The 14,129-nt window shown below is 40.4% G+C and overlaps 1 protein-coding gene across 2 annotated transcripts in view; it reads left to right on the top strand.

The window, feature by feature from the left end:
* Positions 1-14,129, top strand: part of Eya3 (EYA transcriptional coactivator and phosphatase 3) — a 91,795-nt gene that overhangs the window by 12,167 nt on the left and 65,499 nt on the right. For both annotated transcript variants that reach the window (XM_052715617.1, XM_052715616.1), the window contains exon 2: positions 11,060-11,155. In XM_052715617.1, the coding sequence (XP_052571577.1) occupies positions 11,123-11,155 (33 nt within the window). In that variant the 5' untranslated portion in view covers positions 11,060-11,122. The remainder of the gene's footprint in view (positions 1-11,059; positions 11,156-14,129) is intronic.

Raw genomic sequence — 14,129 nt, 5'->3', positions numbered from 1 at the left:
TTTTTCCCCAGATCAAGTTTGTTTTGCAGATGGACAGTCTCTTGTTTGATTGATTGTTTTTGAGACCTTGGCTGGTCTAGAATTCTCTATGTAGACCAGGTTGGCCTCAAACTCATAGACATCTGCCTACCTGTCGATTAAAGGTGTGCACAACCATGCCTGTCTAGATGGCCAATTTAAAGGGCTGTTTTACAAACACTGGTGCTTGAGTTCATCCTTTTTTCTTTGGTTTTCAGAGACAGGGTTTCACTGTGTAGCCCCAACTGTCCTGGAACTCACTCTGTAGACCAGGCTGGCCTCGAACTCAGTGATCTGCCTGCCTCTGCCTCCCGAGTGCTGGGACTAAAGACGTGCCCTGGCCCCCTTGAATTCATTCTTAAGGCACTGGAAAGATCTGTAAGACTTATCAAGACAGCAGAGTACCTGAAACTGTCAGTGTTACTATTTACTGAGTATTTATTTCTTCAATTTAAATTTAGAATTGGACTCAGCATAAAAGCAGGATGCTAACTTTGGAGTTATATGCCAGATTTACCAGTTATTTGGAACATTTTTGAGTGTTTTATGGTACCCTTCCCCCCCCCCTTTTTTTTCAAAATTATTTTTGTTTCCTAAATAAGATCTTATGTAGCCTAGGCTGCTGTTCCTGTATGTTCAGAGAATGGTTCATAATAACCATGTTTCAGGTTCAAGTGAGCGAGTTTATTTACATACATAGCAAGCAAAAGTAAAAGAACAAATAGTAAAGAGCAGATAGCAAAACACCATCAGATTGGATACAACATCTACTTAGAGACCTCTGGCTGTACCAGACAAAGGTAACATCAGGTCAGGGTTTAAAGTACCCAGCAGAAACCATCTGGGGAAGATGAGGCAGTCAGCTGGACCTCCTGCTGAGAGCTTTCTCTCCGTGGATGGGCTTCCCGTGGCTGAACGGGCTTCTTATTCCCACTGTAGACATTTTTTGTGCGTGGGATAAGCAATAGTAGTATCTGTTTGTTACCTCCTAGCTGTTCTCAAGGTAATTTTAATACCCTTAGCTGCTGGCTGTCTCCCTCCTCCCTGGTACAGAGTCCATTCTGCCCTAGGAGAAGGTGTTTTGGAGAATACTTGAAATAAACACAGTGGAGTCTGGGACAGAAGGACAAGCCCATGGCATTTTACCACTTTAGAGTATATTGCAACTGCCCTCCAACTTGCTATGTCGCTGAAGGTGACCCTGAATTTCTCATTCTTCTGCCTCCTAGGTCCTGGGATTACAGATATGTGCCACCACACCCAGCTTCCTGCTTTGTTTGTTTAGAAGTATCTGACCGGTTGGATATATAGCTACTTTGTTATTTTCACACACACACACACACACACACACACACCTTTTTTTTTTTTTTTTTAAGCTTGTGTATTCCATTCAGTAGCCAGGAGAAAGCCAGGAAGCCCAGGGAGTTAAATAAGAAAATAAGAAAACAAGGGGCTGGAGAGATGGCTCAGTGGTTAAGAGCACTGACTGTTCTTCCAGAGGTCCTCCAGAGGTCCTGAGTTCAATTCCCAGCAACCACATGGTGGCATACAACCACCCGTAATGAAATCTGGTGCCCTCTTCTGGTCTGCAAGGACACATGCAGGCAGAATACTATATACATAATAAATAAATATTTAAAAAAAAAAAAAGAAAATAAGAAAACAGCCAAAAACCAAAATTTTTAACTATTTGTTTTCTGTGTCTGCTGTGACAAATTACCCAATTTGGAGTCTTTTCTCCCTATCCACCCCTCCACCCCCCCAGAGAGTTTCTCTGTGTGTCTTTAGCTGTCTTGGAACTCACTATGTAGACCAGGGTGGCCTTGAACTCAGAGATCTGCCTGCCTCTGCCTTCTAAATGCTGGGATTAAAGGCGTGCGCCACCAACTGCCCTGGAGTTTTAAGTCAGTAGAAACATATGTTTGCTCACAGGGCTGGTGGTCAGTCAGGAACCAAGTATTAGCAGCCTCCTCCAGAGGCCGTGGGAGAATTCCTCAGGCAGGTTTCTAGTGGGAATTGCTTGCTTTCCTCCGCCTTTATCACTCCAGTCTGTCCCTCCTCTTCACATGCCTTTTCCTCTGTGCATTTGATTATTGATTACTTGCTGTGTGCTACCTGAAGCTAAGAATATTAAAACTGATGTTGGTCACAGACCTCAAAGGACCAAGAAAAAATGGATAATTTAAACAAAACTTTTTGTTACTGTTTTTTGAGGCAGGAACTCCCGTAGCCCAGACAGGTCTTAAACTGTATAGCTGGGAGTTAAAGATGACTTTGAGCTCTGATCTTCCTGTCTCTACTCAAGTGCTAGGTTTACAAGTCCATGCCCCATGCCCAGCCAGAATTGTTAGCTGTCAGATTTACAACCACTAGCAGGGCTCAGAGGGAGGGTTTTGGAGAGCTTTTAACTACTAACCATTGATGAAGCAGGCAACTCTTTCACTTATAACTGAGATTTTCAAAGTTAGGGTCCTATTTCTGGCTTTTAGTTTTATTTCATAAATGTAGTTAGCATTTTTCCCTGTTGTGATCTTGGCCTGTTTTATGCCTTCTTTTGTGCTATATCCTGAGAACAGTTTGAAGATACATATAGCTTTGTAGCCAAATCTGAATGTGATTTCTCTTCTTAGCCCAGATAACTTTAGTTTAGTTTTTTTTTTTTTTCTCCCCGCGACAGGGTTTCTCTGTATAACAGTCCTGGCTGTCCTGGAACTCCCTCTGTAGAGAGATCTGTCTACTTCTGCCTCCCTAGTGCTGAGGCATACGCCGCCAGCACCCAGCTAATAATTTATTTGTTTTTATTGTATACGCATTGGTATTTTGCCTGCATGTATGTCTATGTGAGGGTGTCGGATCCCCTAGAACTGAAGTTACAGACAGTTGTGCGCTGCCATGTGGTTGCTGGGAATTGAACTCAGATCCTCTGGAAGAGCAGCCAGGATCTTAACTGCAGAGCTATCTCTCCAGCCCCAACTTTAGGTTTTATTTAGACTTATTTTTGGTACTTTGGTGTGTGTGAAGTAGAACCTAATTTGTATTTCATCAGTTAGTAGTGAATGTGATCTTTAGTCTTTCTTTCTATCTTCTTGCTTTTTTTTGAGACAGGGTTTCTCTGGCTATCCTGGAACTCACAGAGAGCCTCCTGCCTCTGCCTCCCAAGTGCTGGGATCAAAGGTGTGCGCCACCACTGCCTCGCCTGGATCTTCAGTTTCTTAAACTGCCTGTTTGTACCCTTTGACAGGCTTCGGTCTGAGTCTTCATTTGCCCCATAATCGTCAGTGAGCAGCAGATGTAGATAGGGTTTGGTTTGTATTGTAGGTGTTGAACTTTTTTTTTTTTACACCCCCCTTCCCCAGCTAAGGACTGAACCCAGGGCCTTGCCTTGCTTTGCTCTACCACTGAGCTAAATCCCCAACCAGGTGTTGAACTTTACCTTCCTAACTGTGAGGATTGCCTTTTTCTTACATTGGTTTTATTGTTTGACAGTTTATTTCACATAACAGGATCTGTTAATCTATCCTTCTCTTTTCTTCACCCATAAATTTGCCTCATTTCCATAGATGGGAGACTGTGGTACTCTATCTATTTTTCCTCTCAATATTTTGAAGGCCTAGTTCTTCATAGATTTGTAATTAATGATAGTATATGATGTGAATGTTCTCTGCATGTTGATACTCAACTTTTCTGCTTGTTTTACATACCAGTTTGTCTCTGTAGCTCTGGCTGGCTGGGAACTCACGATGTAAACCAGGCTAGACTCAGAGCTGCTCCTGCCACTGTCCCACCAGTGCAGGATTAAAGCTGTACACCACTACACCCAGCTGTGGAGTTCATATTTAAACACTTTGTAGGTTTGAGCTGAAGTTTGCCTTTCTAGTTTGGTGTTTTGTTTGTCTGTGTTTTTGTGAGAAAATCGACACATCAAGTATTTTAACCATTTTCAAGTAGAATTTGGTGACATTAGGGGAATTCACAATGCACAACCATTATCACTATCCTCTGGTCTCTTTATAATGGGTTTCCGCTCTAACCTACAGTAACATTGTTTCTGTTGATCTTTACACATTGTTTAAATCATGTGACCCCAAGATGGCCCTGTGTCTTAGGCGAGCTGGGAGGTGAGGCTGAGCAAGTGAAGGGGAGCATTTGGTGCAGGCATCACGTGCTCCGGCAGTCCTCCCTCCTGGCTTCTTTCTCTACTTGGTGCTAAGACTTTCAGTTTTTATTGCCTCTGTTCTTGTGTTCCTCACAAATATTTATTAATGCCATTTTGTCTAATTTTCAGTAAGAAATATATAAGTATTGGAACATGCCTTCACTTACTTATTTGAAAGCTAATGTATAAAACCCAGATGCCCACTTTTCATCACCACTGACAGGCACTGGTAAGAGGCACAATTAACAGGACACCATAGAAACAGCTTCTGCTCTCTTCACGTCGTCTGTGCTGTAGCTCTTTAAGACTTCCTAGTTTATGAGTTAGAATTGACTTTGACCTGCTTCTTTAGACTTCGGGGTCAGGCACTTGTTTATGAGTTTGCATCCCCCTTAGGACAAATTAGTAATTGTTGAATCATATTTGAAACAACCATCTTTTTAATTTAATTTTTCTTTTTTTGAGACATGGCCAGCCTCAAGCTTGCTGTGTAGCTTGGGGCTTGGCCTCCTAAGTGCTGGGATTATGGTGTGAGCCACTATTCCCAGTGACAGTCATCCTGAAAGTCACTAGAAGAGGGCACTTGGTTTTTGTTTTCATGCTTTAAGGTATATATAAAGTATATTTAAAATACCAGGGTAGCTGGGGAAGGATGACTCAGCAGTTAGGAGTGCTTGCCGCTTCCTAGAAGACCTGAGTTCGGTTCCTAGCACCCAGCGGGTGACTCACAACTGCCTGGAGCTCCAGTTCCAAGAGATCAAATGTCTTCTCTTGGTCTCCCCAGGCACACAAGACACTCACATGTACATAAATAAAATTTTTTTAAAGGGGCTGGAGAGATGGCTCAGCAGTTAAGAGCACTGACTGCTCTTCCAGAGGACCTGGCTTCAATTTCCAGCATCCACATGGCAGTTCACTGCTGTCTATAATGTCAGTTCTAGGAGGCTCAACACTCACACAGACAGACGTACATGCAGGCAAAACACCAATGCACATTAAAAAATGAAAATAAGTAAAAAATTTACAAAACTATTATATTAAAAAATTTTTAAAAATATTTTTAAAAGATCACCATAGTAGTTATTTACTAACTACCATTAAAGTCTTAAATTATTTCACTCATTAATAAATAGTTTAGCAGGGTATAGTGTTGTGGGCCTGGAGTTTCCTGGGTGTAGTGTTGTAGTTTCAGCTCTTTGGGACACTTAGGCAGGAGGATTGCTTGAATTGAGGATTTTTGAGCCCAGCCTGAGTAGTTTAATGAGTTTCAAACAAAAATAAAACAAAACGTTAAAGTTTTGGTGATCACAAATTCAGGTTATTGTTTATGACTATTATTGGTATGTTATTTTTATTTTATTTGTTGAGGGAAAGTTTTGCTACCTAATGCAAGAAACTCATAGTTTCCTTCCATCTCCCAGGTGTTAGGATTAGAGAACTCCACCTCCACCCCCAGCTTCTATGTTGTTTTTATTTTTAGAAGGAAATTTTACATCTGTTACTGTGTGTGCATGTGCTTATGTGTATGCTATGTGTGTGGAGTCATTGGATAACTGTGGGAGTTCTCTCTTTTCACCATGTGGGTTCTGGGGATCAAATTCAGAAACTCCGTCTTGGTGGCAGGTATCTGTACCACGAAGCCATCTTTCCAGCCTTTAGGGCATTACATTTTCCTTGAGGAAGTCTCTGTAGCATTTTCTTTGGTGTGTCCTAAAAATACATCTAAGTATGTGGAAAGAGTAGCAGATAAACTCAGATACATTGTAAGCAGTATAAAGTATATGGACATTCTGTTTTTTTCTACAACACTATTTTTTTAAATGATTCATTGTTTTTATTTTATGTGCATTGGTGTTTTGCCTGTAAGGTGTTGAATTCCCTGAAGCTATTGTTAACAGACAGTTGTGAGCTGCCACATGGGTCCTGTGGAAAGGCCTCCACTGCTCTTAACTGCTGAGCCATCTCTCCAGCCCCAACACTGTATTAAAGATGTCCAGGGACTGGTAAGATGGTTCAGCCAGTAAAGACACCAGCTGCCAAGCCTGAGGATCCCAGTTTGATTTCCAGGATCCAGTTGGTGGAAGTCGAGAACAAGATTACCGGAAGTTGTCCTGTGACCTTCACAGTTGGGCTATGGTACCTCCACACACATGCACACATGCACAAAAATATATAAATGAATAAGTATAAATAATAAAAAATACAAATGAATAAAAATGTAGTTAAGAAAAGGGACTGTGTTAATCCTTGAATGTTTCTGTGCATACTTAACTGCATGTAAGTTTCTTTGTTGTACTGATAATCAGATATTTTGCATTATGTCTATACTTTTCTTGAAGTTGTAATTAAGAGTGATACATACTTTTACGTCAGCACAATATATATAAATATGGAGTCAGACTTTTCTTTGGGCAACCAGCTCACAAAAAAGGACACGGAGACTTATATTAACTATGAAAGCTCGGCCTTAGTTTAGGCTTGTTTCTAACTAGCTTTGATAACTCAAATTAACCCATTTATGTTAATTTACTTTTTTTACCTCGTGGCTTCATTACCGCATGTCCGAAATGTCTGTCCTGCTTTTGCTAAGTTTTCTGGCGTCTCTGCCTTCTTCTTCCCAGTATCCTCTATGCCCAGAAATCCTGACTAGCTATTGGCTGTTCAGCCTTTTATTAAACCAATCAGAGTGACACATCTGCACAGTGAACAAAAAGATTATTCCATAACACAAATATATACTCAGTTTCTCTATCTGCCTAAGAGCTGTAATAGCACGTTGAAATAGATGTAAGTTATGCTTATGGTCATTATGATTACAAACCAAATAATGTGTAGATCCAGCTACAAAAGAAATATTATGAGGTAGGAATCTAGAATTTTGAAGTAAAGTATTCACTACTAATTATTTATTTTCTAACTTCTTAGCCATGAAAATAAAAGTTAAGTTGTGATATTATAAAAAGATTTGGCTCTGTTTCTGAACATGTAAATCTGCAATAGTATTTTAAAAATTGGGTGTTTTGGGGTCCGATGGCTCAGCCTGATGATCTGAGTTGAATTCCCAGAACCTTCATGGTGGAAGGAGAGAACAGTCCCCTACAGGTTGTCCTCTGAGCTCCACGTGTGCCCTGCACATGCCCCTTATCCCCAAAAATAAACAAGTGAAAAAACTAATGTTGGCATGGAAGTGGTGACTCAGAGAAAGTTAAAGCTACCTCGGGGGCAGGGGTGTCACTTGAGTGCATGATTTCTAGGCCAGCATAGACAACATTGTGAGGACCTCTCCACAAAAGAAAACCTCACAAAAGAACAGAACAACCTTTTTGAATCAAACCAGTTTTTAACTTTTTCATTGACACTTAGAGAAATTTCTTAGGAAATACTATTTTTCTTCTGAATTTTATATTTTCCTTGAATTTTTTTGAGGTTGTAATTTAACTGTAACATTTTTCCCTTTCCTAAACCTTTCCATATACCCCTCTCTGCTCTCTTTCAAATTTTTGACCTCTTTTTTGTGGTGATATTTATTGTTTTCCCTAAAATATTGTGCACTCTAATAAACTTATCTGGGGTCAGAGAACAGAACAGCCACTAGATAAACATAGAGGCCAGAAAATGGTGGCACACACACCTGAGTCATAGCTATTATTACTTGGTGTTTTTAAGTCTTCATTTGCAACAGAAAAATGTTAGGTTTCACTAATGGTGAAAATACATACAAACTGGAACTATTCCATGGAAATGAGAATTCTAAGATTTTTTTTGCAACAACTCTGCATTGCTTATATTACCCAAACTGGAACCAAGAATAGTGTTTTTGTTATTCAGCTTCCTAGATCGCTAGTGAGTGGACTTTCTGTTATATAGCCTATGTCAATTAGAAAAAAGTTGGGGTGGCATAAATACTAAAAGTTTTATCAGCCGGGTGTTGGCAGCACATGCCTTTAATCCCAGCACTTGGGACACAGAGGCAGAGGCAGGCGGATCTCTGTGAGTTCGAGGCCAGCCTGGTCTACAGAGCAAGTTCCAGGACAGCCTAGGTTACACAGAGAAACCCTGTCTCGAAAAGAAGAAACAAAACAAAACAAAAGTAGACTATAGTATACTTAGATATATGAGACTCTGGGTTTCCTCTTTAGAATCACACACAAAAAGAAAATAATTCAAGTTTTAGCACATTGATAAATACTGAAAATGTGAAGAATGCTTGCATCCTTCCATTTAACATATTCTTATATTTCAACCTACAAATTTTGGGAAGGAAGAATACTATATTGACAGCAATAGTACTTAGGTGCATAGTGTGATGGAAATACGTATTGTCATTAATACATTTTTTTCACAGATGTGCTAGGATGTGTATTTGAAAGTGTCTCACCTACCACAGTTGCTAGGATCTGAGGAGGTCCTCTAACAAATCGTTGAGTTTTGTAGGCTACTTGGATTTGACTTGACTTTGCTGGTATTGTTTTGTTTCTTTCTTTCTTTTTTCTTTTTCTTTCTTTTTTGAGACTGTGTTTACCTGTGTAACGAGGCTGGCCTCAGAGTTGCAATAATCCCCCTGCCATGGCCTCTTGAGTGCTGAAATTATAGGTGTGTGCCACCACACCCAGTTTTTGTTTTAAAATGATGGAAATGACTGGTGATAACTGACCAGTTACTTAAAAATATCAAGCCTGAGTTTTCAAAGTTCCTTTCTCTGAAATATGGAAACTGTCTTTTTATTCCCTTCAGTTGAAAAGCTGAGAGGAAGGATATTGGTAGTTTTAAAGATGTTAACAAGAATGTTTATTTTCAAGGAAGAAACAAATAGAATTATTTTCTAAATGTTTTTCATAAAGTCGCCTTGTAACTTACTACAGAGTTCACACTGAGTAGCTCAGGATTTTAATATGGTTTTGGATAGTTTGAACATTTGATTTCTTACTTTTAGAACTCATTACTGCCTTTTGGTCTGTAAAAAAAAAATTGTATTCTCTTTTAATGTTCAGATTTTTTTTTTTTTTGTTTTTCGAGACAGGGTTTCTCTGTGTAGCTTTGCGCCTTTACCTGGGACTCACTTGGTAGCCCAGGCTGGCCTCGAACTCACAGAGATCCACCTGCCTCTGCCTCCCGAGTGCTGGGATTAAAGGCGTGCGCCACCACCGCCCGGCTTAATGTTCAGATTTTTAAAAATAAATGACTTTTGGATTTAAAAGCAAAATTAAAGAACATGTTATTGACACCATTTTTAGTAATTGTCTTCACCTCCCTCTATCCCGGTGCGGATTTTAACCTTGCCCCAGGGAAGAGATTCCTCTCCCTCTTTGCTGAGAGCACACTCACAGTGCAGTTTTTACATCCATATCCCTTGATTGAGAAAACATGGAGTGTTAATAACTTTCTGTGTAGGAAAGACTCACAGTTTCCACAAATGAATAGTGAAGGCATTCTGTTTCTCGAATAATTTCATCCTATTTTGTTTGCTCTTATGGGTTGAAATCATATTTACAAATGTATGTTTACATAATACAGTAATCACATAAAGAGACTGTAATTTAAGGTAGTTATAAATTGGTAAAACAAAGGGGTTTATTTTTTACAGTTACAAATCAGTTTCCTGGTCACGTGGATTATGCTCCTCTGTGTGGAGCAAAACGAGCCTGGGAGGGTTGTAGCCATGAGCTGTCATTTGTGCATCCTGTAGTTCTGCAGTGCAGGTTGTCTGCGTCATACAGTTGGAGCAGTTTTGAGGTTCTGTAAGAGTCACATGTGCATTGAGCACATGTACTTCTGACCTTCAAACTTTGTTTTCCTTTGACATTTAAGAGCAGAGGAAAGAGTAAAGCTATTATCACCTAATTGTTAAGGCTTTTCATCTGTTTGTATTGCTTGAACTTGTTTTCTGTCTTTTTCATGTTCTTATGTGTGACTCTAAAAAGTATATTATACAAGTTTGGTGGGTACCAGCAGAAATGAAGGCTGTGGTTCCCTGTTTCCCTTGTTCATTTCATTATCTCGGCAGTGGAGTCTGCACTTTAACTGTGTAGTAAGGTGGGTTCGGTGGTTGGTCAAAGTCACGCAGGTGAGACTTCAGGAGTATCCATCAGAAAAGAGCCAGCCCCAGTTAGACAGGAAGGGAGTATTTCATTCTTATAATGTATCTCCTGTTAGCAGGTCAAAGAAAGGCTTAAGAACTAAAAATTAGTACCAGAGGAACAGGGTTTGAACAGTAAAGATTTATTTAAATAATTACCTAGTATATTAGGGGAAGCTCATTATTTCAGATTAAATTGGATCCTAGCTTTACATAATTATTTTTTCCTTAATTCTCGTATTTAAGGTTTCACTTTACTTGTTTATTTGTCTTATCAAGATCCAGAAGAATTACATTTTCATTTAAATTGATTACATATAGACAAGTAGTTGATTGTGATGTATTTAATTGATTTTCCAGTTTGTCCTATTTAAAGCGATTCTGTGTGTCTGTGTTAACAGTTATGTAAATGTTCCACATTAAAGCAGGTTAGATGTTATCATAACTTACTGACCTGCTAGGCCAGTCTCTATCATTTTAAACGTAACCCTAATCCTTAAAAAAATTGTTTTATTATCTGCACATGGCTGTCATTGTAAAGTGTTTAATGCATTAGGCACTATAGTAACCAGTAGAAGCGGCTCCACGTGTTGGCTTTTACAGAGCTTTCCAGAAGGCATTGCGTACAGCTCTCGTGACTTGGAACAGCATGTCAGTTTTGAAAAGCCACGTGCAAGTTTGAGATTTTGAGATTGGAACTAACGTAGAAAGCTTGAGTAGCAAAATATTAAAAAGTTATTCTCTGATGACCTCGATGATAATACTTTATGAGTATATAAATCTTTGAATTCCTCTCTTGTTACAAACAGTGTGTGAAGACTGCAGAGACCTGCAATCCAGTCACATAAGTGTGTAAAGAGATAGTGGTCCTCATGGAAGAAGAGCAAGACCTACCAGAGCAACCGGTGAGTATTTCCTTCAAGTTCAAGGTGATTGTAGAAAAGCTAATCTGAAGAGACTTTTCAAGTATAATTCAGTTATACTTACAGAATCCAAATTAGAAATGAGAATAAAGAACAGGATCCTTAGTAATTTCCCTCTAAGAAAGCAGTGTTGTATGTTCTTTTGTTTGGGTTTTGAGATGGAGTCTTGCTATATGCAGTCTCGGGTGGCCTCACGTGTGGTCCTCTTACCTCAACCTCCCTGATTGGGATCACAGATGTGCACTGCCTTGCCTGGTATGTTGCATGTTTTTAAACTCAAACTTGGCTAACTTACTGCACTCCGCATTACCAGGTGAGTATTGCCCTTTTCCCTGTGTGCTGAGAGTTGCGTTCTCGTGATTACTTTGCCATTCTTTAGCCTTCTCCGTTAGGTAACTGTAAAAGTTAGGGAGACATGAGTAACTAATAAAATACCTCTGGAACTAATAAAATCATCTTGAACAGTATATATAGGGTGTGCACTGTTGAAACAAACAGCTGACCTATAGACACTAAATGTACCAAGGAAAGGGACATCATTGAGTGTTTATGTAGTGAGACAAGAGTCTACGCATGAATTCAGAAAGACTTATGTAAATGTCGACAGACTGTTGAAATGAGAATCGTTCATTACTCCTACCTAATTAACGAAGTGGGAGACTAACCAGCTAGCGGCTCATCTCTTGGACTGCTTCCTCCCATCTCTTTCGGTTCGGTTTCTGTGACACTGTATGCAGAGCCTGACTACTGTTAGAGGAAAGGAAGAGACCGAAGCACTCGAAAGCCGGAACTTCTGTCGTGCGGTTATTGTTAGAGAAAGTCACTTTTTTTTTCTTGGTTTTTCCAGACAAGGTTTCTCTGTATAGCTCTGGCTATCTGGGAACTCACTCTGTAGACCAGGCTGGCCTGGAACTCACAGAGATCACCAACACCTGTCTGGAAAGGCATTTTCTTACTGGCTCGTGCTCCCAGTATAAATCTGTCCAGGTGACTGTGTGACCACATGGACATGTCAGTGCTGTTGGAAAGGGCACAGTATACCTGACATCACAGGGTGAAGTACCAGTGTTGGTAAGGCGTCAGAAGGCATCCAAGGGAAGACATGACCACAGGCTTCACTAGACTCTCTACATAAAGACAAGGCAGACAGCAATGGTATGACTCATTAAAATAATTCTAGCAGGCTGTTTTGGTTGGTTTAGGATGGGGGAAATAGGGATGTAGGAGGTAGTCCCCAGCCGAAGTGGCTCAGACCTGGAATCCCAGCACTTAGAATGATTAGTTTTTTTGTTAACAGAAACTAGGGTCGTCTAGGAAGAGGAACCTTGATTGAGAAAATGGCCCCCATCTATATTGCCTGGAGCAACACCCCTCATGGTTTCTGTTTTAGTTCCTGCTGACTTCCCTCAGTGAAAGATTATTTATTACCTGAGAGTATAAGATGAAATAAACCTTTGCTCCCAGTTGCTTTTAGTCAGTGTTTATCACAGCAATAAACCCTAATGAAGACATTTGGGGAATGGAGGCAGGAGCATTAGGAGTTCAAGCTCATCCTCTGCTGTATAACATGTTCTAAGTCAGCATGGGCTACATGAGACCCTGTCTCAAAGCAATAACTAAAAAGAGTATTTGAATTGGTAGAGGAAGTGTTTCTGACTATAATCTCTGGACTCTAGAGGTGATACAAACAGCTTTGTCTTCCAGCTTGCTCCTGTAATTAGTAGATGCCTAGTGGACAAGCACAGAACCTGAGAAAACATGGAGTACTTCCTGTTGGAAAACACTTAGGAACCTGAGTAAGTGTTTGATTTTCAAGAGAAGAGCTGTTTGCAGGCTGTGGTAGAGATCCCTATGGTAGAACAAGTGGCCGCGCTGCTCGCCAGCTGCTAAGACAGACGGCTGCCTCAGCTCTGAATTTCACTTCCTTTTCCACGAAGGGAGTAATCTGGAGGCTAGAAAAGACAGCCTCCCTGAATGGGGTTTTCTTTTTGTTTTGGAGGCAGTGTTTCTCTAAGAAGCCCAGACTGGCCTGAAACTCATGAGCCCCCTGCCTCAATCCTCCCAGGTCCTGAGATCGCAGGAATGCACCACCATACCCAGATCATGGTATTTTAAATAAGTTCTGATCTCCCAGATTTAGAAATTTTACCTCATAAGCCCACTTTGTTTCTTTGAGACAAAATCTGTTTGTGATCCAGGCTGGCCTTGAAGTACAGACAACTCTGAGTGCTGGGAGTACAGTCACATAGCACCATAGTCAGCAGTCCAGTGGACCTGAGACTTAGAAACACAGTTGTCAGACCAGTGTTCATTATCTCTGGGGAAAAAAAAAACTAAACTAAACAAAAGCCAGCGAATGAGAGATGCGTTTGAAACAGCTGCAAAGAAGCACGCTGCTTACATGTCATTACTGTTTTATTCAGCAGTGATGGCAGGGAGGAATGAAGGAGTAGTACCAGAAACTGCATCCCTGCGCTGCTTTAATGTCGACTCGTTAACAGCATCCTAAAACGGAGTGAGCGGACCTTAGAAAAAACTGTGCTGTTTGGGTAGTAATATTGACAGGTCCAAGTTTTAGAAGTGACTGGCTATAGGATACTAGGAAACTGAGAAGAATTCTTCAAAGTACCAGAGAATAGTAACATGATTTCTTCAGCGATGCTCACTCTGTAAATTGCAGTGAGCCCTCTCCCCATCTTCTTTCTTTCCTTTTTTGGGGTGGTGGTTGTTGTCTCGTCCTTGTTTCTTTTTGTTTTTCTTTGTCTCCAGTACTAAAGGTTGAAGGAGGGCCCTGCTCCCACTGAGCAAGTGCTTTACCTCCGAGCTAGCCTTCAGGCATTTCCTATTGTTTAGTTACTCTTGGTTTTCTCCTTTTCAAGTAGAGGCTTACACCATCAGAGGGAAGGGCCCTCCATCTGGAGGTAGGAGTGCTGTATTTTGTAAGGTTGGTATGGTA

This window comes from Peromyscus californicus, unplaced genomic scaffold, assembly GCF_007827085.1.
Source record: "Peromyscus californicus insignis strain IS unplaced genomic scaffold, ASM782708v3 Scaffold_5__1_contigs__length_169319896, whole genome shotgun sequence".
NCBI lineage: Eukaryota > Metazoa > Chordata > Mammalia > Rodentia > Cricetidae > Peromyscus > Peromyscus californicus.
The sequence above is the reverse complement of the archived record's forward strand: the minus strand, read 5'-3'. Positions and strand labels throughout refer to the sequence as shown.